Source organism: Ictalurus punctatus, chromosome 24 (assembly GCF_001660625.3).
Source record: "Ictalurus punctatus breed USDA103 chromosome 24, Coco_2.0, whole genome shotgun sequence".
Taxonomy (NCBI): domain Eukaryota; kingdom Metazoa; phylum Chordata; class Actinopteri; order Siluriformes; family Ictaluridae; genus Ictalurus; species Ictalurus punctatus.
The window spans coordinates 16,511,430-16,532,285 of record NC_030439.2 but is presented as its reverse complement, the minus strand read 5'-3'; the positions used below and the strand labels follow the sequence as shown (position 1 = coordinate 16,532,285).

Below are 20,856 nucleotides of genomic sequence, written 5' to 3'. Positions count from 1 at the left end.
GTTCAAAATGAAAAAAATATTAAGCTTTTAATGGTCTTAACAACACATCATTGGTCAGAAAATGAGCAAGAATTTAACAAAGGCACTCCTGAGACCTCTTGTGCCAGTAGTTACTTTTGATGCTGTGAACTGTTTGGGGCGAAAGCAAGAAAGGGAAAGTCACTTATTTAGTCTTCTTGTAGGCAAAGGCAAAAATCATGATAATGAGTAAAATGTTTGATCTAAAATTCAAAGTAACACATGTCTGGGTGTACAGAATTAAAATACAGTAAAAAGAAAGAAAGAAAGAAAGAAAGAAAGAAAGAAAGAAAGAAAGAAAGAAAGAAAGAAAATAACATTTAAAAAAGAAAAAGAAAAAGCTGTCTGCAAGTTTACCCACAATGCTTAAACTATTTTAAGTAAAATCAAAGGAAAGAGCTATAAGTTATTTTATCTTTTTGTTTAATTCTGGCTAATTTTCCGACCAGTGATTTGATGTTAAGTCAAATTAAAAGCTTAATATTTTGGCATTTTTGGAGAGTGTGTGTGTGTGTGTGTGTGTGTGTGTGTGTATGTGTGTGTGTGTGTGTGCATATTTTTTGCTTGTATTATTTTTATTTAAATCTATTTCTTATATTTAATTTAACTATTTCTATGGGTCTTGATGCTGTAAATATAATTTTTGGGTTGGTGGTTAAGGCTCTGGGTTACTGATCGGAAGGTCAGGGGTTCAAGCCCCAGCGCTGCCAAGCTGCCACTGTTGGGCCCTTGAGCAAGGCCCTTAACACTCTCTGCTCCAGGGGCACTGTATCATGGCTGACCCTGCACTCTGACCCCAACCTCCTAACATGCTGGGGTATGCAAAGAAAATAATTTCACTGTGCTGTAATGTATATGTGATCAATAAAGACTCATTATAATATTGTTCTGTTTTTATGTTATATTCTGTCTTATAAGTTCACCCGGCGCACCAGAACCGCCACTGCAAGTAAATGTACAGTTTGGTACCTTTATTACTGAGAGTGCAGTAATGTACAGGCACACACATTCCAGTGTGCCCTCTAATAGCCTACTGTAGTTGTATCTCTGCATTAGCACTACAACTATTCAAACTGCAGCCTGCATCCGCTTGCTTCTCCGGTGCTTCCTACAGACCTGTGAGTGGCCATGGCCCGGAGGAGGGGCTGAGGGTGTGTGTGTGTGTGTGTGTGTGTGTGTGTGTGTGTGTGCAGGGAGAGAGGCTGACTTATAATGCACTGTAAACACTTTGCTACAATAGTCATCCCTCCTTAGTGGAGAAGCGCGTGCACCGAGAAGGCGTCTTCATCTGGAGCAGAGATGCGCTCAGCGGTACCCTGTACAGGAGCTCTACAGGAGTGATCTGCACACTTACCCTCCACAGGAGCTCTACAGGAGTGATCTGCACACTTACCCTCCACAGGAGCTCTAAAGGAGTGATCTGCACACTTACACTCTACAGGAGTGAGTAGGAGTGAGAAGAAGTATGGATTAAGGTGGGCCAAGCCCGAAGCGGACCGCACTGCTCCGGAGCTGCGGGAAGGATGCCCGAGCGAGGATGTGCAGCAGCCGGAAGATCGTGTGCAGTCTGCTGGTGCTGTCCGTGCTGCAGGTGGGGCTCGGCGCGGCCAGCATCGCGCTCGGGGCCGTGGCCATCAGCAGAGCGCGACACGAGCACAAGACGCAGCAGGGTCATGCGTCCCCGGTGTGGAGCGGGGTGTGTGTACGTTTCACTTTACATTGTGTTGTCTTTGTTCCGTTTGTGCGCAAACGCCAGTCTAATAACCAGTGCAACTTCGCAGCTATGCGCAACTTGTGCGCTTCATGCAAACCTGTTTCAAGAGCTCCAAATGCTACTAACAGCATATATTAAATTAGGAAGGGATTTAGTGCAAACTTCAGTTTAGTAACCATCAAAACGTCGTAGCTGTGCGCAATTCTATCCTTTTGTGCGATTCATGCAAATCATGATTCATGTTACAGATCCATATATCCATAAAGATCATTTAAGGGATTTAAAAAAAAGTTATTAATATATTTACTAGCATGCAAACTCCAGTCTAATAACCATTACAACTTTCAGTGCTGTCATTTTGCTCTTCAGGTAAATCTGTGCTATAGCTCCAAATATTACTTACAGGAAATTTAGCCATTTAACAAAATATTATAAAGGTACTCTGTGCAAACTTCAGTATAATACTCATTAAAACTTCACAGCTATATGCAGTTCTCTCAGCTTGTGCAGTTCACGTAGTTATTTCTTCTCCTTCTTTTTCTTCTTTTTTTTTTGTAAATCTCTTATCTGTCCATATATTACATACATTTATTTATATGACAACTTTAAACTCATTTTAACCAAGCAAATGTCTCGAGTCTCGCACTGGTAGTTTCTTGCTGTTAGGAATATAAGTCCCATTTTGTAAAAAGCTCATTAAAAGCTAAAATTATAATGTAAAGCAGCAACCCCTCAAGGGAACATCTTCTGTACATTTAGTATGCATCATTTTTTAAAGAAACTGAATGTAGTGTACTTGTTTAACTTGTTCATGTACATTATCAGACCTTAAACCCCATGGTCGTATGTTAACTGAGGTTTTAATGTGCACTATGTTCATAATTCCTGCTCAAAGATACAACTAAAAGTACATGATGGGATTTCACTTTAGTGGCCAGCAATAATACAGTCTGCTGCTTCTTTCTCTGAGAATGAAATCTCAGATTTTGATCTCAGAGATGATAGCTCTATATTTGGTTTCAGGAGTCATGCACCAAGAAAAAATCGTACCAAACTGTCCCTTTCCCTGTTGCTGTAGTGATACCCTCAAAGATACAGATGTTGTACCTGTAATATGTATCTTTTGCCTGAAAACATGGATATAGTGTACCTTTAAGAATAATTTAAGGCACATAAATGGACTCTAATTAGTTTTTGGTGTCAATCTTTAAAGGTGCGTCTAGGGAAAAGATACGCACTAAGAGATACACTCTTGACAGTACCACCCTAGCAACAAGGAAAGGTACAGTTTAGTACGCTTTCTTTCTAAGAGTGTAATATCCATACTCTTCAATATACTCTTAATACCGTATATGTAGTTCTCACTAAATAGTCTGACACTACATTATATGTACTGTGTTAAACACTGGTTATTTTAAATACATCCTCTTATGCAGTGGAGAATTCATCATTATTTCACAGTAAATTAAATTTGCTCCCTTTTACTATCTATCTGTCTATCTATCTGTATCTCTCTCTCTCTCTCTCTCTCTCTCTCTCTCTATATATATATATATATATATATATATATATATATATATATATATATATATATATATATATATATAGAGAGAGAGAGAGAGAGAGAGAGAGAGAGAGAGAGAGAGAGAGAGAGACATGGCATGATCCCAGACGTTCAGTTCTCCTTGTCTGCACTGAAAGAAAACCAATTACAACCCCTCTTCTGGGCACTTTAGTGTAAACCTCTTGGGTGTGTCAGGTCAGACATGATCTATATTGCAAGCCTTTTTGTGATTCCGCTCTCCAGATCACACCCATACTGTATACTGCCCTGTATTGATGGGCTGGATATACAGCAGGGTTAAGGATAGTATGGGTAATTATAGCATGCAGTCTGTTTCTGACCTCAAGCCTGGGTGGTGACATTTCAATGTTTTTTTTATTCAGCACTTTTAATACAGCACAGTAATGTATTTCTGCTATGTCTCCTCTTCTAGTTCCTTGTCTGTGGGCTCTGTGGGATGCTGTGTGCGAGAAAAAGGACTGGGCTGGTTGTGAGTACAAGTAGTGACAACTATTTCAGCCGTACATATAAGACCTTGCCATGGTGTACACTCTGTAAGGAATACAACACTACAGGACACGGTATTTTCGCTTATAAGAAAATAATTGACAATACAGTGATGTCATGTAGCCCAATTGAAAGCTGATTATTTTCCCTCTTATACCACAGCAATTTGCTAATGATTATTGCGAAGCAAGTGACGTGGTTTATTACAACTATAAACAGTCATTCCCTCAACAGCCTTTCTTATTTCTTTTTCTTGAAGTTGCAGAGAAACTGTCCTCTGACTTTCCTGTAAGACTTAAAGTTACAGCTTTTCCTCCGACTGCAAAATGTTCATACTGGAAACTCCTTCTAAATATGCTAAATACTGTAAATGCCACCTGATAGAAAACTTTACCATATCAGTGATGAAAAATTTGTTAATCCATTTTATGAGGAGGATCCACTATACAAGTTCCTGTATAAACTGTTACTATAGAAACGATAAGGTATTCCAACTAGCACCTTAATATAAACCTGTGATTTGACATACACAGGTTTATATTAAGGTGCTCGTTGGAATACCTTATCGTTTCTGTAACAACAATGGTTGTTAAAGTGAGGTCTGGGGAGTGTGTGGAGCATGGCCAGGGGGCCTGCAATTTTATGAGACTGGTAGGCCCTGTTTACACTAGTGCGTTTTCGTTTGAAAACTTTTGCTACGGTTACGTCTGTCGTCTAAACTACTCCGGCGTTTTCGAAGACTTTTGGAAGCGCCGAAGACCACGTTTTAGTTTGAAAACTAAAACGGGCTCGCATTTCAGTGTAAACGGACCAAAACAAAGAGATTTGAAAACGAAGGCGTGGCTTCGCCCACGTTCGCTCCCTGATTGGGTCTTCTGGAGCATTACGCATCCTTCCCCGATTCGTCAAGCCCCTACCATATGACTATTACGCTACATTGATCATATACACAACAACACAGAGACTGAACCGCAAGCTTTGCTGGCTTTGTATTCACTCTTAGCAGCCATTGTGCAGTTAAATTCCATGTTTTATAATACTGCAGCTGCCAACATGCGGAAGACGCAAGCCATGATTAGAGCAATCAGCAACAAATCTCAATTCAAGTGTGTATGTAGGCATAAGCCCTACATGGAATGCCGGTTTGGACTAGCATCCAACAATGTTTACACTTGTATGCGCATGCCCAGTGTGCATGAATGGTCATGTGACATGCGGTTTCAGTTGTGTAGTGTGGTAGGAGATCGTTTCTGAACCACTGAACCATGGTAAACGCACTAATGTAAACAGGGCCTTTGTCGTGGTGGGAAAAGGTATTCAATTTATTACTTGTTTTAACTGATCACTTGTGTGCGTTTAATCCAAACCTCAGTAACTCCAAAACAATTAGGTCGATAAATCTAATTACAGTTGTAGTCTTATGACAGTTTTAATAAAATAAAAAGAATTAGATTATTTTCATGAAAGAATTACGTTCATAAAATAAATTTGTAATGAGTGGGTCTGGGGAATTTTTCTTACTGTTAAATGGGTTCTTAGCTGCATTTCCTCTGTGGCCATGTCTCAGAGATGTGCACATTTCCTGCATGTGTACAGAGACATTCTGCGCTATGATACTGCATGGAGAAGGAGATTCAATTAGACACCTTGAACAGAGAGGTGGAGGAGTCACAGGAGAGAGCATTAATGACAACTCTATAGCAAAGTGAAACCTAGTATGGAAGGACTTGACATCGCCCTCTCTCTGACGCCTTGTTTTTCTTCCGTCCTGTCTGTCTTCTATTTGCCTCTCATCCCTTTGCTCATATTCTCCCTTGACTTATCTATGATGTGTCTATAAAACCCCCACCGTTCCTCCTTTTATTGCACCATAATGAGTTACTTTTATGTTATTTCTGCATCTTCTACATCCACTGCCTTGTCTCTTTCTCCATATCATCCTCCCGCATTCTCTTGTTGATTGAATTTATTATATGCGCATCGAAATGACTGAAATGTTTCCACACATTAGTAAATGACTGAATTGATAGCCTCTCTTGTTTCATAATGGCTCTTTGTAATGGCATTTAGGACACTCTACCGCGTTAGAACGGCTGTAAATTACCCATATTCTTTCCATTGGCTCATCACTTTTTGCTTGCTGTAGTAAAGCAGAAGAGGCTGCGGGTTTGGGGTAGAAAGTGCTTATCTAAACCTGTTTGCATTGCTTAGGCCAACAGGAAAAGGAAGGGTACAAGGCGACAAAATAATGGCACGGCAAAATGTCATATACAGAATCAGCACAGTGGCAGTTCTCAGCTGGGATGAGGCAGGTTGAGACCAGATGCTCGACATTTTTGGACTTTTTGCAAAAATAAATAATAACACGACAGAGAATTTGCTGACTCTTTAATGGTATAAACTTTTTAGCAGCTTAAGTATATCCAATGTTAAATATGTTGCAGTATATAACATAGGATGTACTTATATATGTATGACAAACTGACAAAATTGTTAAATATTTTTATACAGTCCCCTACGAAGCTATTGGAATGGCAAGGCCAATTTATTTGTTTGTGATATACACTAAAGTCATTTGGTTTGAGATCAAAAGATTTATTCGAAATGAGAGTTTAGGATTTCAGCTTTGGTGTTTATATCTAGATGTTTTGAACAACATGAAACATAGAACCCTTTGTATCATCCCACCCAATTGGCGAACAAAAGTATAGGAACGCTTAATTATATGCCTAAATAGTAAAGACACCAACATAGGCGTTTTACCCAAGGCTTCATGCAACTCTGTGATTGATAGATGTAAGCAAGTCTGCTAACTCTAGCTAGCTAGCTAAAATCAAAACATCTAGCTGCTATTTTGGCATATGTATTTTTATTCCCCAGTCTCTGTTCTCTGCGTTTTGAGGTCAGAACATTATTTAATCTGTTTATTTTGTTCCCAAGCCTGTCATAAAATCTATGTCACAAGTTAGATAGTAGTAGCACACTAGCTACAATGTAGACCAGAGGATATAAGGACACAGATAAGTGAAAAATACACACACTGAGGACGAGCAGATGCCAGATATTACTATGTTTAATATACAAAAGTAGTCAGGTAGTAGCCAGCTATCATGATTTGTCTAACTAAACAACCTATCTCTAGTGACTATCTGTCACTAGCAACTTAATGATACCTGATGGTACATACATTGCAACTACTAAGTCAGTATAAATTATTAGTTAGCTATGATCTGATATTAAACCAATATCTTCCAGTGAAAGATTTAGCTATTTAGCTGGCTAGCAGCTTAGCATAGCAAATGACAAATTGTGAAATAACCTCAAAAAGTTTTAAAATTCAATTTAAGGCAGTGAGTCAGTGTTTAATGTTTTAAAACAATATCTTTATTAACACGCACAAAAAAATAGGGTGCAATAGAACAGGTAACCAGTGTGTAAACAGATCATTATGCTGCCAGCTAGCTAGCTAAATGTGTCACAGAAATACAATTTAATGGTATTTAATGCCCTAAAACAATATCTTTTTTAAAATGTACAAAATCACATGCAAAGAGAAAAGGTCATTAACCCGTACAGGAGCTGATCACTGTTTAGGTACACTGCAGAAAATGACATCTTAGCAAGTGAAAATATGTTGAATATAGTCAAATTGATCTAGTATTTCCTGTGATGAAATTACAATCAACCAAATATATGATAAACTTATTTCTAGACATTTCTGTCCTATTGGCACATGATTTTGCTCATTTCTAGAAAGAAGCTAAATTATCTGCAGATAGAATGAGAAATTTGTAATGCTTGAAATGTATAGAAATGTCTAGAAATAGGTTTAATTATCATATATTTGGTTGATTTGTAATCTTATAACAGAAAATACTAGCTCAGTTTGAGTACTGTACATTTAAGATCTTTCCACTTACTAATATGTTGTTGTTGTTTTTTTGCTGTGTAGCTGGTTAACTATTTATGCTGCATTCAACTTACCTCAGAAGAGAAAAGTCGAAACTACATGGATGCGTCCATGTTTGTCTTTTGTTAGCAACAAACTAGACAGCTAACTGTGATGAGTGATGTTTGTTTACCTCCTCAAAACAGCAAACTGTATCGTCAATGTTATAGATTTAACTTGATTGAACTTGTATATACAATATAACTTATATAAAGTAAGTTGTTTAATGTTGGTGCTCTGGGTAGCCATGTTGATTTGATGTCACTTGCTGTACTCGGGGTTGAGGAGACCATCCCCAGTTTATGAGTAAGAATTTATGAGGTAAGATGTCGTTCTCTTCATTTTTTTCCTAGTCAGAGGTTGGACTTTCAGAGTTTCACGTTTTATCAGGATTAATGTCCATCCACTTACATACATGGTTAAATCACTGAGAAATTTCTGGAAGTTCACAAGTGATAGCTATCTTCATAAGGTTTTTGCAAAACATATACAACAACAGTGAGCTGATATGAAATGTTTTAAAACTACATATAAACTCTTTTTATGAATGCCTTAAAGTGTTGGGATTTTGTGTTCCTCTGTGGCATAACTGGGTTATTTTACATTCTAATTTAGGGCATGCACAAGGGAATCTGGCCTAGTTGTCACTGATGGGGGTAAGTGGAAAGGATTCAGCAGTGGCCCAGTTCATTAACCGCTGGTTACTAGCTTTCCTGGATCTTTTCCCCTAGATCTACCGCTGAATCACCATATAGACATTACATTATACACTGCAGATATCCCCACCCCCTTCCCATACACTTACATTAAGGGTTAAGGGCCTTGTCCAAAGGACCAGCTATAGCATGCTTGGCAGATTTGAACTCACAATCTTCCGGTCAGCAGTCCACCGTATTAACCACTGAGCTACCACTTCCTCCATACCGAGAGTTCCCCACTAATCCATCAGGTTTCACTTTGTCCCAACTGGCTCCAGACTGCAGAACTCTGGTTTAGAGTGAAGGCTAATCAAAATGGGTGTGTCTTTTCTAATTTCAAATGCTCAGTGCACTTACAGCAATAGTGACAGGGTCATTAGAGCTGGCGTGGGTCATTGTAATCAACGGTAAAGCGCTAATGGGAGTCGTGACTGTGGCTAAATAACACAGCTGAGAGTGCACTGCACTCTCTAAACATTTGGAGGTAAAAGTTACTAAAAAAACAAAAAGTGATGACGCTGCATTATGGTGACATTAAATAACACTTCTCTCTGCCACAGTTTGTATAGTTAAAAACAACACGACAGCAGAATCCAGAATGGCTATTAAACTCATCGCTGCTTTTGTCCTCTATACTTCATTCTGCGTTTCTCTGCTGAATGGGCTTTAACCTTTAAGGAGATTCCATAATGGGGCCGAAATATGCAAACCTGGGGCTGGTCTGCTGCCTCTCAGACAGTTTATAATAAATGTTGTAAGGCTGCACAATTAATCATACTTTAATCAAAAACATTAATTTTACCTCCCTCGATTAATTAAATATAACTGACTTGTGAATTTAGCTAAATTAGTCACTTGGCAAATGTTACAGTGCCCTCCAATAATTTGCCACCCTTGAAGGCTGTGAAAAATTCTCTGTATTGTTTAACCTTTTGATCTTTTGTTTAAAAAAAAATCACAAAAATACTGCACTCATGGACGTCAAACACATTTATCCAAAAATAAATATCTTTGTTAAATATTCCATTCTGAACCACTGAGCAAATTAAAAACAGCTCTGCAATTGACTTTTGTGGATGCATTTTTCGAAAAAAAAAAAAAAAGGTTTAATCTAGAAACCTAATGAGTTGCTGTGTTTGAACTCATACGGTTCTGTGTACAGTAGAACCTTACAACAGAGCGTTTTACTGTAAGTGTATGTTCCAAATGGAAACGAAAATGAACACTATTTCCAAAAAATACCCTTCAGGAACCTTTTTTTTTGGAGAGTGTAATAAGTGTACATCAGGAACCATGCTAAATATGTATGTGCACCCTTACAACTAATAAATACTTAAATACTCGTACAAGGACTTTAAGATCTATTTTGGATGCCACGGGTAGCCAGTGTAATCCTAATTAATCTATAAAAGAAAAAGAAAAGCGAAGGTTTTAAGCTTTCCATCTCTCTCTTACTGATCTGTGTTCTCTCTCTCTCTCTCTCTCTCACTCTCTCTCTCTCTCTCTCTCTCTCTCTCTCACCCAGATGATCCTGTTCTCAGCATGCTGTATTTGCGGCCTGATCGGAGGAATCCTGAACTTCCAGTTTGTGCGGGCGCTGGTGAAGCGTCCTGACACGGTGCGTTCGCTGCACATGGCCGCCATGTCTCTGGCCTGTCTGGGGATCAGCAGCTGCACCCTGTCCACGTGGCTGACGTGCCGTCTGGCCAGCAGCGAGCAGCAGCGCATGTTCCTGGAGCGCGAGCACTCGCTGCATCACTCGCACGAGATGTCCGAGAAGGTAGACGAGGAACGGAAGAGAGGAGAGCCCAGTCCCGGTGTTTCTCAGTGTCTCAGTGTAGGCTTGCACTTGTTTCTCATAGATTTGTTATTGTGACTGACAGTTCTGTGTGTGTGGGTGTAAAAAAAAATCTATATATAGTTTGTGTCTCAACCATAGTGGAGATCGTTACTTGATGCATTTTAGATAATCAGGCCTCTCCCTGATTGTCCTGTTCTCTCTCTTTTTCCAAACAGGAAGTAATGGATAACTCCAGCAATGGCATCCCACAAATCACGTACAACAGTCAGAGCGCATCGCCGTGACAAGCCTTGTGTGTCACTTTGATGCACTCTCAGTAGGAATGATGTTATGGGGCTGATGGCCATCTGTAGGACATTTCCTGCACACAGCAGGCCCTAAGATACTTAATGCTACTGTGGAAAAAAAAAGGGAGAGATCATCTCGTGGATTGAGCACCAATCAGCATTCAGGGACACAGGGATTCAGTGCAGAGCATTGTATCATTGAGCACAGAACATGCATGTAAACTTTACTTCCTTTCTCTCTCATATTATCCCTTTCCCTTCCTTAATGCATTGCTCCTGCATCTCTCCATTATTCCTACTGATTATGGGTTATGGGAATGATGAGTCTGTCTCTGAAATTGTCATGTATGGCATATTGAATGCTCGGACCTCAGATATACAAAATGCACAATGTAAAATGCTTGTACAAGAGAATAATTTATTGATTTACAGTATTTTTATATAGAGGCTTCATATAAAAATGAAATAAAAAGACTGAAATGCACCTTGTCTTTGCTTAATTATGACACACACACACACACACACACACACACACACACACACACACACACATAGGGGTATTTCCATTGATTTGTGTTACTGTAGATAAATAATGTTATTCATCAAAACCTCAAGTTATCCCTAGGGTAATTATTAGCTTCTTTTATTTAAAAATAATAATAAAAATCCTAAAGAGGACCAGTCCCTAAAAGGTCACAATTATCATGTATTCCTATCATTTGGTCTGGAGATAAAAACAAACACACAAGTACACTTGCAATTTAGTGTAACCTCCATGTTTTTTGGACAGTGGGAGAAAATGTCTGGGTTATGCATGTAACCCAGTTCCCTGAGAAGGGAACAAGATGTTGCGTGAGCTTCATGATGTGGGAAGCACCCTCGTGTGTGACCGGTATCTGACGCTTGTGTGAAATCACGCCTATTTATAGGCCTGCCGTGGTCAGGTGACGTGACAATTAAGTGTGTCATGTGATTATAAAAATGGCACATGAGAATTACGCCGTCAGTCTCTATTATCTGAAGCGAAGACGCAATTCACAGGCATGCGCCAGTATGACAAAGCTACGCAACTTCTCATTCCCTTCTTAGTGAACAGGGTTACATGCGTAACCCAGTCGTTCCCTTTCAAAGGGAACTCACTGTTGCATGAGCTTCACGCTGTGGGAATGAGAATACCCACTTCCTCATACGATGGTCACTGCAAGACACACGAGCCCGGGGTGGAATGAATGTCTAGACTGTAATATTGAATTAATGTGTGCAGCGAAGCCCCCTAGTGGAATGAGCCGTTTTGTTCAGAGTTGAAGCGAGACCACACGCCTCATAAGCCAGAGAGATTGCTTCCACTATCCAATTAGAGATGAGACCGACTGTGTTGTCTGTCACAACTAAAACATGGAGACCTCTCAATTGAGGAAGAAAGAATTTCAGTGCTAGAAATACAGCTTGCATTTCTAGGTGATTTACATGCCACTCCAGATGAGGGCTCTCCCCAAACAGCAGAAGGTAAAGCAATATGCATGCATGGAGAATATTAAAGGGCTAATAAGCTAAAACTAACAACCTGAAGACAAGAGTCTTGTAGTAGCTTTATGGGGTGGAGGTGTAAGAGTCTGAAATGGTTAGTTTAAGGACCATGATAGAAAGAATTTCGTTTCAATACTGATGAACCACAACATGGTATTTGGGAACAGGTGAGGATTTTAAGGAAGGAAGTAGCTTGAAGTCTATATAATGAAATACTGTAGGTGTGTCATTGAGCCCTTATTTGGAAATGAAAGCTGCTCTGAGTGACTGGTGTACCATCCAGGGTGTACTCCTGCCTCAGGAGTACAAAAGGAATATACTGGCATTCAAAGATACACATAATTTTGTTTACAGATTTTGCTAGCTATTGCGAGCTAACTCTATATTTAACAGTAAGTAATAAACAAGGTGCTGTTATAGGAAAGTCATCAATAACATCGTAGTGTGATGCTTCGTTACCACTCCGGAATTTATCATTTTCCAATAACATCCCATCCAATAAAAGAACATGATTTATTCATCTCACACCACATCAATTTGCCAACGATTACAATTGTGCATTTATTGAAAAAATTTATAACATCATATGGTTTTTTTCTGTTTAAAGCTACGTTTAATGTAGTGTATGTCCAAGAAACAAGTCGGTTCCTGTTATCACTTACATTATAAAAGCTATATACAGTACAGTAATTTTACTTTCTCTTTAAAGAAAATACAGCCTGTTACTGAGAAACTGCAAAACACAACTTCTTCTGGAGGAAAACTGCTTTACTTCTGACTGGTAAAAAAAAATTATAATAAAATGCTGACACTGGAGACTCCTTCCATAAACGTGTATAATTCATACAGAAAACGTCAACATTCAATCATATCAGTCATTATTCGCACTGTGGACGCCCCACCCACCCAGAGCCCGCCATGCCATTTTGAATTTTTAAAAAATTTTAACTGTAATTTTTAAAAAATGAATCTGTAACAAGTCGTGCAACTTCCATTCATCTATCCATTTTCCATACTGCTTATCCTACATGGCGGTGCGGAGGAGCCTGGAGCCTATCCCGAGGAACTCTGGGCACAAGGTGCGGGACACCCTGGACAGGGTGTCAACCCGTCACAGGGCACAATCTCACACACACACATTCACACACTACTGACAATTTGGAAATGGCAATCAGACTACAACACATGTCTTTGGACTGAGGGAGGAAAGTGGAGTCGTGCAACTTGCGTCAAGATAAATCAGTTATATTTTTTTTTTTTAAAGATGAAAATAAACCCAACGTGTGTGTGTGTGTGTGTGTGTGTGTGTGTGTGTGTGTGTGTGGCGGTGGTTTAATTTCTTTTCCTCAAGTCCACATTTATTAAGAAACATCAAATAAACATGTTAAGCGCGTTTCTGGCTCCTCCTCTCCGCTAGGTGGCGATAAAGCCCACTGAACCTTTGTTTGTTTGTTTGTTTGTTTTTTTTGGGGGGGGGGGGGTTAACACGAGGAAACAGAGTAAATTATCATGGAACAGAAATATTCATGCATGGGTACCAGCACCTGAAGGGGTGGAAGGGAATGAGGAAGTAAATGATATAACCAGAAAGACTTTTAAATAATAATAATAATAATAATAATAAATAGACATAAGTATACCATTATACCAAGTAAATTTGAAATAAAAGGAATATGGCAGGAAATGTAGGATAAGGAAAGAAAAGGAAGGCATTTGTACAGAGGGAAGCAGGTCTTGAGAGATTGATTTGTGGTAAGAGAAGAGAGGATTTGGTTATTGCATGTCTCTGAATAGGGCATACCGCACTAAATCAGTCATTACATATCACAGGGAAACATGATACAGGTTTGTGGAGTGCATGTGGACTCCCAGAGACAGTGGAGCATGTATTATTGCTGTGTATAGATAGATAATGAAAGGGATATGCTTGAAAATCAATTCAAGATATTCGGTCCGAATGGTTTGTGACTTCACGATTTGCTAAGAAAGTCACCACAAGTTTATAGAAGGTTTTACTGGAATATTTACAAGCAACAAATCTAATTAACAGAATTTAGTAGGATGTGAATTTTTGTTATTTATTTTTTTAAATTTAAAAATATGTATATTTATTTATTTTAAAATTGATTTTTTTTTTTAAATTAAATTTTCCTCAACATTGATGCTCTGCACTCCATCTCAGTAGGTGGCGGAAAATGCACAATAGGTTTGTTTGCCAACCGCCGCAAAACCGGAAGAAGAAGAAGACGACGAAGAAACACACGTGTTTCCGTCTAAAAGTTTAGGCAACATGGCCAACCTGGAGCAGACAGATCATGACCCGGAACTCGGCGTAACCTCTACGGATAAGTCCGCGGTGTTAAACTCCGCTCCGGCTCGCGACGCTTTCGCGGTCCCGTGTCTGATCCCGAGTTTCGCGGACGCGCGTGAGCTCGTGAACGCGCCGTATTCGTGTCTCGTGCTGCACACACACCGCAGACATGTTGCTCTGCCGCCCATGTACCTGAACAAGAAGAAGACCGGGATCCAACAAGAACTCAACGCTGACCTTTTAAAGTACTCCAACAGGTATCTGATGTTTTTCGTGTTCGGCACAGAAGCTCTCATGAGCAATGTCTCAGATCCCGGTTCTCAAGACCTCCTGACCTGCAGATAATGTTTGGGTTTTAAATCAAAAGTTCTCAAACCTTCTGCAGTCCCAGTCCTATTTATCTTTATCAATAAACTACATAGACCCAGGGAGGGGGGAGGATTTAGTGATTATGGGGCCCTAGGAAAAATATAGGAATGGGGCCCTCATTTCAGTGTTTTAACATTGATATTTAAATATATATATTCAGCTTATGTTATTTAGCATTAATAGCAATAATCAGGGGTGAACTGGGACTAATAAGTGGCCCTGGACTTTCTGGCCCAGAGCTGACCACCACACCTGGCCCACAGCTCACCCCATCATAACACACCTGCTCACTGATGGTTAGACCATCTCTTAACACCACTTACTAGCATAAAAATATAACAGAAACATAAATGCTATTGAAAGATATTTATTTGAAGTAGCACTGAACAGATATCAAGTCATATTTGTAAAATAGGCAAAAAGAAGAGCAGCGTGACAAAGAATATAAAACAATCGAGACAGCATGTTAGTTAGTCAGGGGGCATCGTCTGCGTGTAGTGTAGGAGAGCTGAACCACTCGGCTGTACATCTCCTCAATCCGGACTGAAACTTTAGATTTCAACACTAACATCAATCTACATCTAATCATTTCACCCCCAAAACAGACCACTACTAGTACTACTACTACTACCACCACCATAATAATAATAATAATAATAATAATAATAATAATGTATTTTATTTTCTAATATTATGAAAATAATCTTGACATTAGGCTTATACTAATAACTAAGTCTTTCACTACAGCCAGTAATCAAGAGCAAACAATAAGTCCCTATGGTACAGTAGGACAGCAGCTGATTAAAATATTCTTCTTTTTTCTAAATTGTGGTAATATTTAAACACATTTATTTGAAGTAGCACTGTACATGACTCCAAATCTGAATGGCACACTATCATCACGTGACATTAAACTCACATATGATCATGTCCACATTCTGATGGCGTTTTAATGTATGGATTTTTAGAAAAACATAATTAATGTGCAAAAAGTAAAAATAAAATTTTCTTAACCATAAGTTTATGCAGCGTTTTGGGGGCCCTTGGTAGCTCAGGGCCCAAGGCAATTGCCGACCTTTGCCTAATGGTAAAGTCTGCCCCTCCATAGACCCCCTCAGTACAGATTACGTTCAGGAACATTATTTAAATGTGTGCAATAGGGCTGGATGATATGACCAAAATATATCACGATATGAATCATGATATTTAGGTTTATCAGACCGCAAACACACACAAATAGAGAATGAGAGTAGTGTTTTGATATTTAAATTAAAAGTAAAGAACAGGGGTATCTATGTTAGCAGTGGTATCAAATTCTGTTTTAACAAATCTGTAAAAACATTTTGCAGTTAAAAAAAAATTAATACTCATCATAAGTCCCGTTAACTGAGCTGTGTCCACCCTGCCAAAACGGTTTTAATGGGAATTGTATTGGTTTTAATGGAAACTGTATTGGTCCCTGTGGGTCTCTGCTGGTAATTCATTGCCTTCTGTTTCTTGGCATTCAAGTTGAAATTATTATTTATAAGAATACTTGTTTTGTTTGCGTGTTAAATTAATGAGGTTTGGATTAAAACCTATTCAATACAACTGACCAGTAAAATAAGATAATAATTATTTTAAAGCGAATATAATAACTTTGATAATGGTGGGTTGTGATTTCTACTTCTGTAACTAAACTAAAAAAAGACTTAACAGACCCCACTTTGCGAACCACTGCTTTATTTAAAAGAGAAAATAAACATACGAACAAAAAATTGTTTGGAGGTTAGTGTTTTGCAGCGCTGGACTACTTGTTTGTGTCTTAAATCGCACTCTTTCCTATTCAGGCTGAAGTACTTTGGGTTGAGGAGGCATTAAATACAGTATGAGCAAGCATCCATGGTCTCTTATTTACAATTCACTCCTAACCGATGTCTCTCTTCACTGTCCCGCAGTTTCAAAGGTGTGCCTTTGGCTTATGATGGCATCAAAATTATAGGACAACATGGGGACATTTTCGACGACCAAGGCTACATTCACTTAAACGTCGAGGCATCGTTTGTGATATTCAAGCCACAGGAAAGACAAATGCTCATGGTGAGTGTGTTTACTTGTACTTTTATGTCCTGCTTTAATATACATCTAGACATTTAATCAAAAAGTTTAAGATCGATTTGCAAAAAAAAAAAAAAAAATCATTTAATAGTTTTGAAGTGCCACAGCGAGCGTCCCCGAACAGAATAATCTCAGCCTCGTTCAAGTTATGAAAAGGGAAATCTGCTGTCTGTTGTTTAATATATTAAAGAGTATGTGTTCTATCTGTATATGTAGGGTGTGATAAATAAAATCGGAGTGGGCCATGTGGGCTGCCTGGTGCACGGCTGCTTTAATGCCAGCGTGGTGAAGCCAGCTCAGCTCACTACTGAGCAGTGGAGAGACTCGGGGCTGAAGCTGGGAGGCAGCCTGATCTTCAAGGTGTGTCAGCTGGACGCGGATGTGGCTGGAGTTCTGCTGATCAGAGGAAGGCTGGAAAAATCCCGGTATAGTTATATTTATGAAGTGTGATTGGATTTAGAGCTGTCATTTTCAGTTCAAATTATTTGTCCTAACTTTCTAAATGTGCTATAGTACAGTGCTGTGAAAAAGTATTTGCCCCTTCCTGATTTCTTCTGTTTTTGTGTGTATCTCGTACTAAATTGTTTCAGAAATTAAAATAAAACAAAGGCAACCCGAATAAAGACAAAATACAGTTTTTAAATTATAATGTTATTTATTGAAGCAAAAAAATTATCCAATAGCAACTGGGCCTGTGTGAAAATGTATTTACCCCCGTAGTTACTAATTCCCCAAATCAATGAAACTGCGTTCATAATGGTGTTCAGCTGGACTAGACACAACCGGATAATTTTGCCTTTATTGGATTGCTCACTTGTTGCTAGATGCGTTCATATTTCTCTTTGCCTCTAGCAGAACATAGGATTTACATAAAGAAAAGTGGGTACATCAAGAAAAATCTATGTAGAAACATTAGATAAATGTTTGCTTATGAAGGTGACAGTTTTCTCCTGGTTTTATGTGACACACAGTGTGCAGTAGTTCTACTATTACTGTTCATTTTGTATAACATTGTGCTCATTAATATCCAAGTGCGTATAAATTCTAAATCTTTTAAGTAATTACAATGTAAATGCAATTTTAAGGCATTTCATCAGGTCCAGTCTGTTTAATCAGATCTGAGCTAATGAAAAAAAAAATAGAAAAGAAAGTTGTATTCCTGTCCTCTTGACTTTCAGCCTGTTTTTAATATCAGCTGCCATTTTACCTTCAGTTATTATGTGATTAGTGTTACGTGTGTCCCTACGAGCTTCTAATATTCTTGTTTGAATGTATTTCAGGGTGCAGGAGCTTATTGATTCTTTCAGCAGCGCAGACACCGAGCAGGACGAGACAGTGGAAGTGGCCACCGAACCAGACTCGGTCACTACTGAAGACCCCTCGGAGAGCTCGGACGCGTCAAAGCTCAAGAAGAAGAAGAAGAAAAAGGACAAAGAAAGGGACAAGCAGGCTGTGAAGGAGATGAACAACAACGACACAGACGAGGCCGTGACTCACCATGTTAACGGTAACAGAATGGAGGATGATTCTGATCCCAGCAGCTGTCCAAGGGAGAAAAAGAAGAAGAAGAAAAAGGACAAAAAGCAGGAATCGGACGCTGCGTTGCCATCCCCCAGCGCCGATCTCCCAGGCAGTGAATCGAGCGGATACATCAGTGATAAAAGCAGTAAAAAGAGAAAAGTGCTCCTCACAGACGAAGCTGACATTTGTCCAGCTAAAAAGAAGAAAAGGATGAAGTGATGCCTGCTTTTATACTGGGACTATTTAAGGTGCTTGAATGTGTTGTTAGTAATATATCATAATGCAATAAAGGACAGATCACTGCACCAGGACATACAGCATATTTTCTCTATATTTTTGTAACAATAGGGGGCAGTATTGAGTTTTCAGTGTTCAGTTTCAGTGCTTCTCAAGCTGATTTTAAATTCAAATTCGAGTATTAATGATGGCATGATGTATATGGAAGCAAGAGAGAGAGAGAGAGAACTGTTTGCGTTTTAAAAGCTTTTGAATTTGTATTATTTCAAAATATTTTGAAAACCACAATATAATTTTTGTTGAAATTCAGAGTAGTTTTCCCCCACATTTTAAAATTGATGTTTTAAATAAAAAATGAAGCATCAGTTTTCAAATATTCAAAATGGTATTCAGACTGCTCGTGCTAGTATTTAAATTCATCCAGTCCCATTCAGTTTGCAGAATTCATTCGAACAAATAGAAAGAAAATGCAATCGAGCCTGGAATAAGAGACCGTATACTGATTATCTAGGGGTGATGCCCCAATAGCAAGGCTAATACCAAGCGTTCTTGTCAAGTAACTCACAAGGACACGACCGGAGGACGTACCTATAAACATGTAAGATGGATTGTGTACTTCCAATACATCAACCCTGTCTGAGTTCCCCACATAGTCACACTGTTTAATCATCTTATTGTTCAAATGTGTTTTGGATTTCCTGGATAGCGTTTAGGTGTAAACGTTTCCAAGGTAACAAGTTCAGTTTAAACCCGTTAGGTTAATGTGTCATTTAAATAAAGCTTGTTTACACGCCATTAAAAAAAATCATTCACTGATCCCCATTGGCAACTTAGTGCTAATTAAGCTCCCAAAGGAGGCTAGTCTATCCTTTTCATGATATTTCAGACTCAACCAAATAAGCAAACTATATTAGCAATTTCTCACCTAATAAAGCTATACACTTGAAATAAAGCTACTTTGAAATTCAGGGTGGTAAACTCAAATCAATACAGATGTGTAATTTTTGAAGTAATATATTTCAGTGCTATGAATTAATTCAGTCTGGTTTCTGCTTTCATAGATATGCATGTCAGCAGTTGTAAATGCAGACAGACAACTTTGCAAATCGAACTGTTGCGCCAGTTTCAATAAATAAAATCAAGTTGTAAGGGTCTGCTGTGTGCCTGTGGCTTATTAACGGGATCAATTTGAAAAGAACTGACACTTGTAGTTTAAATACATGACTGCATTAATCCTTGAAAGTAGAATTGAGACAGATAGCTGAAATGTCCCGGTGTACGTCCCAGTCTGAGAAGGATTTCCCCAGACTGGACTGAGCCAACACACACACATGCTTTCGTTCCTGTGCCAGTATTTCGTGTTGAAGGTATAAAGTTTCTTATATTACGTGCACAGGAAACATAAAAGGGCCATTCCAAACCTCAGACAGATTTCTGACTCTGAAGAAAAAAAATCCAGAGGAAAAACAGCATTATTGGCAGGTGCTCAGTCTGCTCCCCGCTGTGGCTTCTGTTCTGAGGAAATATTCCCACCTCCATGCACTAATGTAACCCTGGACGTCAGCCTGCATTCATTTGGATGCATTCGAGCAAGGACATCCAACCCGTTTTCCCTTTTATCGACGGCCAATTGGAGGGAAAATTATAGCGTCACAGGTGATGGAGTACCTGCAATATTAAAATAAATATTATACTAGATATAGTACTACAACTTCAGCTACTCAAGGAGTTGTTATTTGCATTTGATTCTGCTCTGACTGTAGTTCTGCCTGCAATCACAGATGTACATTAATGTGCTTGTTCAAATTTCTACTACAGAAATCAGGGATGTGTGGCCTACACTCCATATAATCTGAGACTAGTAATAAACATGTTTGACACGTTTTGCCTCGCACCTCCAGGGCTGGGGGTCAGATTCCTGCCTGTGTGTGGAGTTTGCATGTTCTCCCTGTGCTGCGGGGGTTTCCTCCGGTTTCCAAAGACATGCATGGTAGGCTGATTGGCATGTCCAAAGTGTTCGTAGTGTGTGAATGGGTGTGTGAATGTGTACCTGATTGTGGTCTGTGATGGATTGGCACCCTGTCCAGGGTGTACCCCGCCTTGTGCCCCATGCTCCCTGGGATACGCTCCAGGTTCCCCGTGGCAGTGAAAAGGATAAGCTGTATAGAAGATGGATGGATGGACTCGGTTTCGTCCCCAGTCTGAAGACGTGTTGTAGGCTAACTGGCATCTCTAAAGTGTGTGAATGGGTGTGTG

General features: G+C 39.1%; 2 protein-coding genes across 3 annotated transcripts; both read left to right on the top strand.

The window, feature by feature from the left end:
- The first annotated feature begins 1,192 nt into the window (after positions 1 to 1,192).
- On the top strand, positions 1,193 to 11,012 carry LOC108257405 (transmembrane protein 196). Of its 2 annotated transcripts, none has more exons than XM_017455150.3 (4): positions 1,193 to 1,714; positions 3,730 to 3,786; positions 9,976 to 10,287; positions 10,467 to 11,012. In XM_017455150.3, the coding sequence occupies exons 1-4, from the start codon at positions 1,556 to 1,558 to the stop codon at positions 10,533 to 10,535; spliced, it is 597 nt and encodes a 198-aa protein (XP_017310639.1). In that variant the 5' UTR covers positions 1,193 to 1,555; the 3' UTR covers positions 10,536 to 11,012. The 2 variants fall into 2 exon arrangements, with proteins under 2 accessions (XP_017310639.1, XP_017310637.1); XM_017455148.3 differs by having other exon boundaries at positions 1,193 to 1,720.
- Positions 11,013 to 13,602: 2,590 nt separating this feature from the next.
- polr1f (RNA polymerase I subunit F) lies at positions 13,603 to 19,754 on the top strand. The gene is made up of 5 exons (XM_017455147.3): positions 13,603 to 13,817; positions 14,248 to 14,633; positions 16,683 to 16,824; positions 17,059 to 17,267; positions 18,123 to 19,754. Exons 2-5 carry the CDS (start codon positions 14,356 to 14,358, stop codon positions 18,580 to 18,582), a joined length of 1,089 nt encoding a protein of 362 aa, XP_017310636.1. The 5' UTR covers positions 13,603 to 13,817; positions 14,248 to 14,355; the 3' UTR covers positions 18,583 to 19,754.
- The last annotated feature ends 1,102 nt before the right edge of the window (positions 19,755 to 20,856 follow it).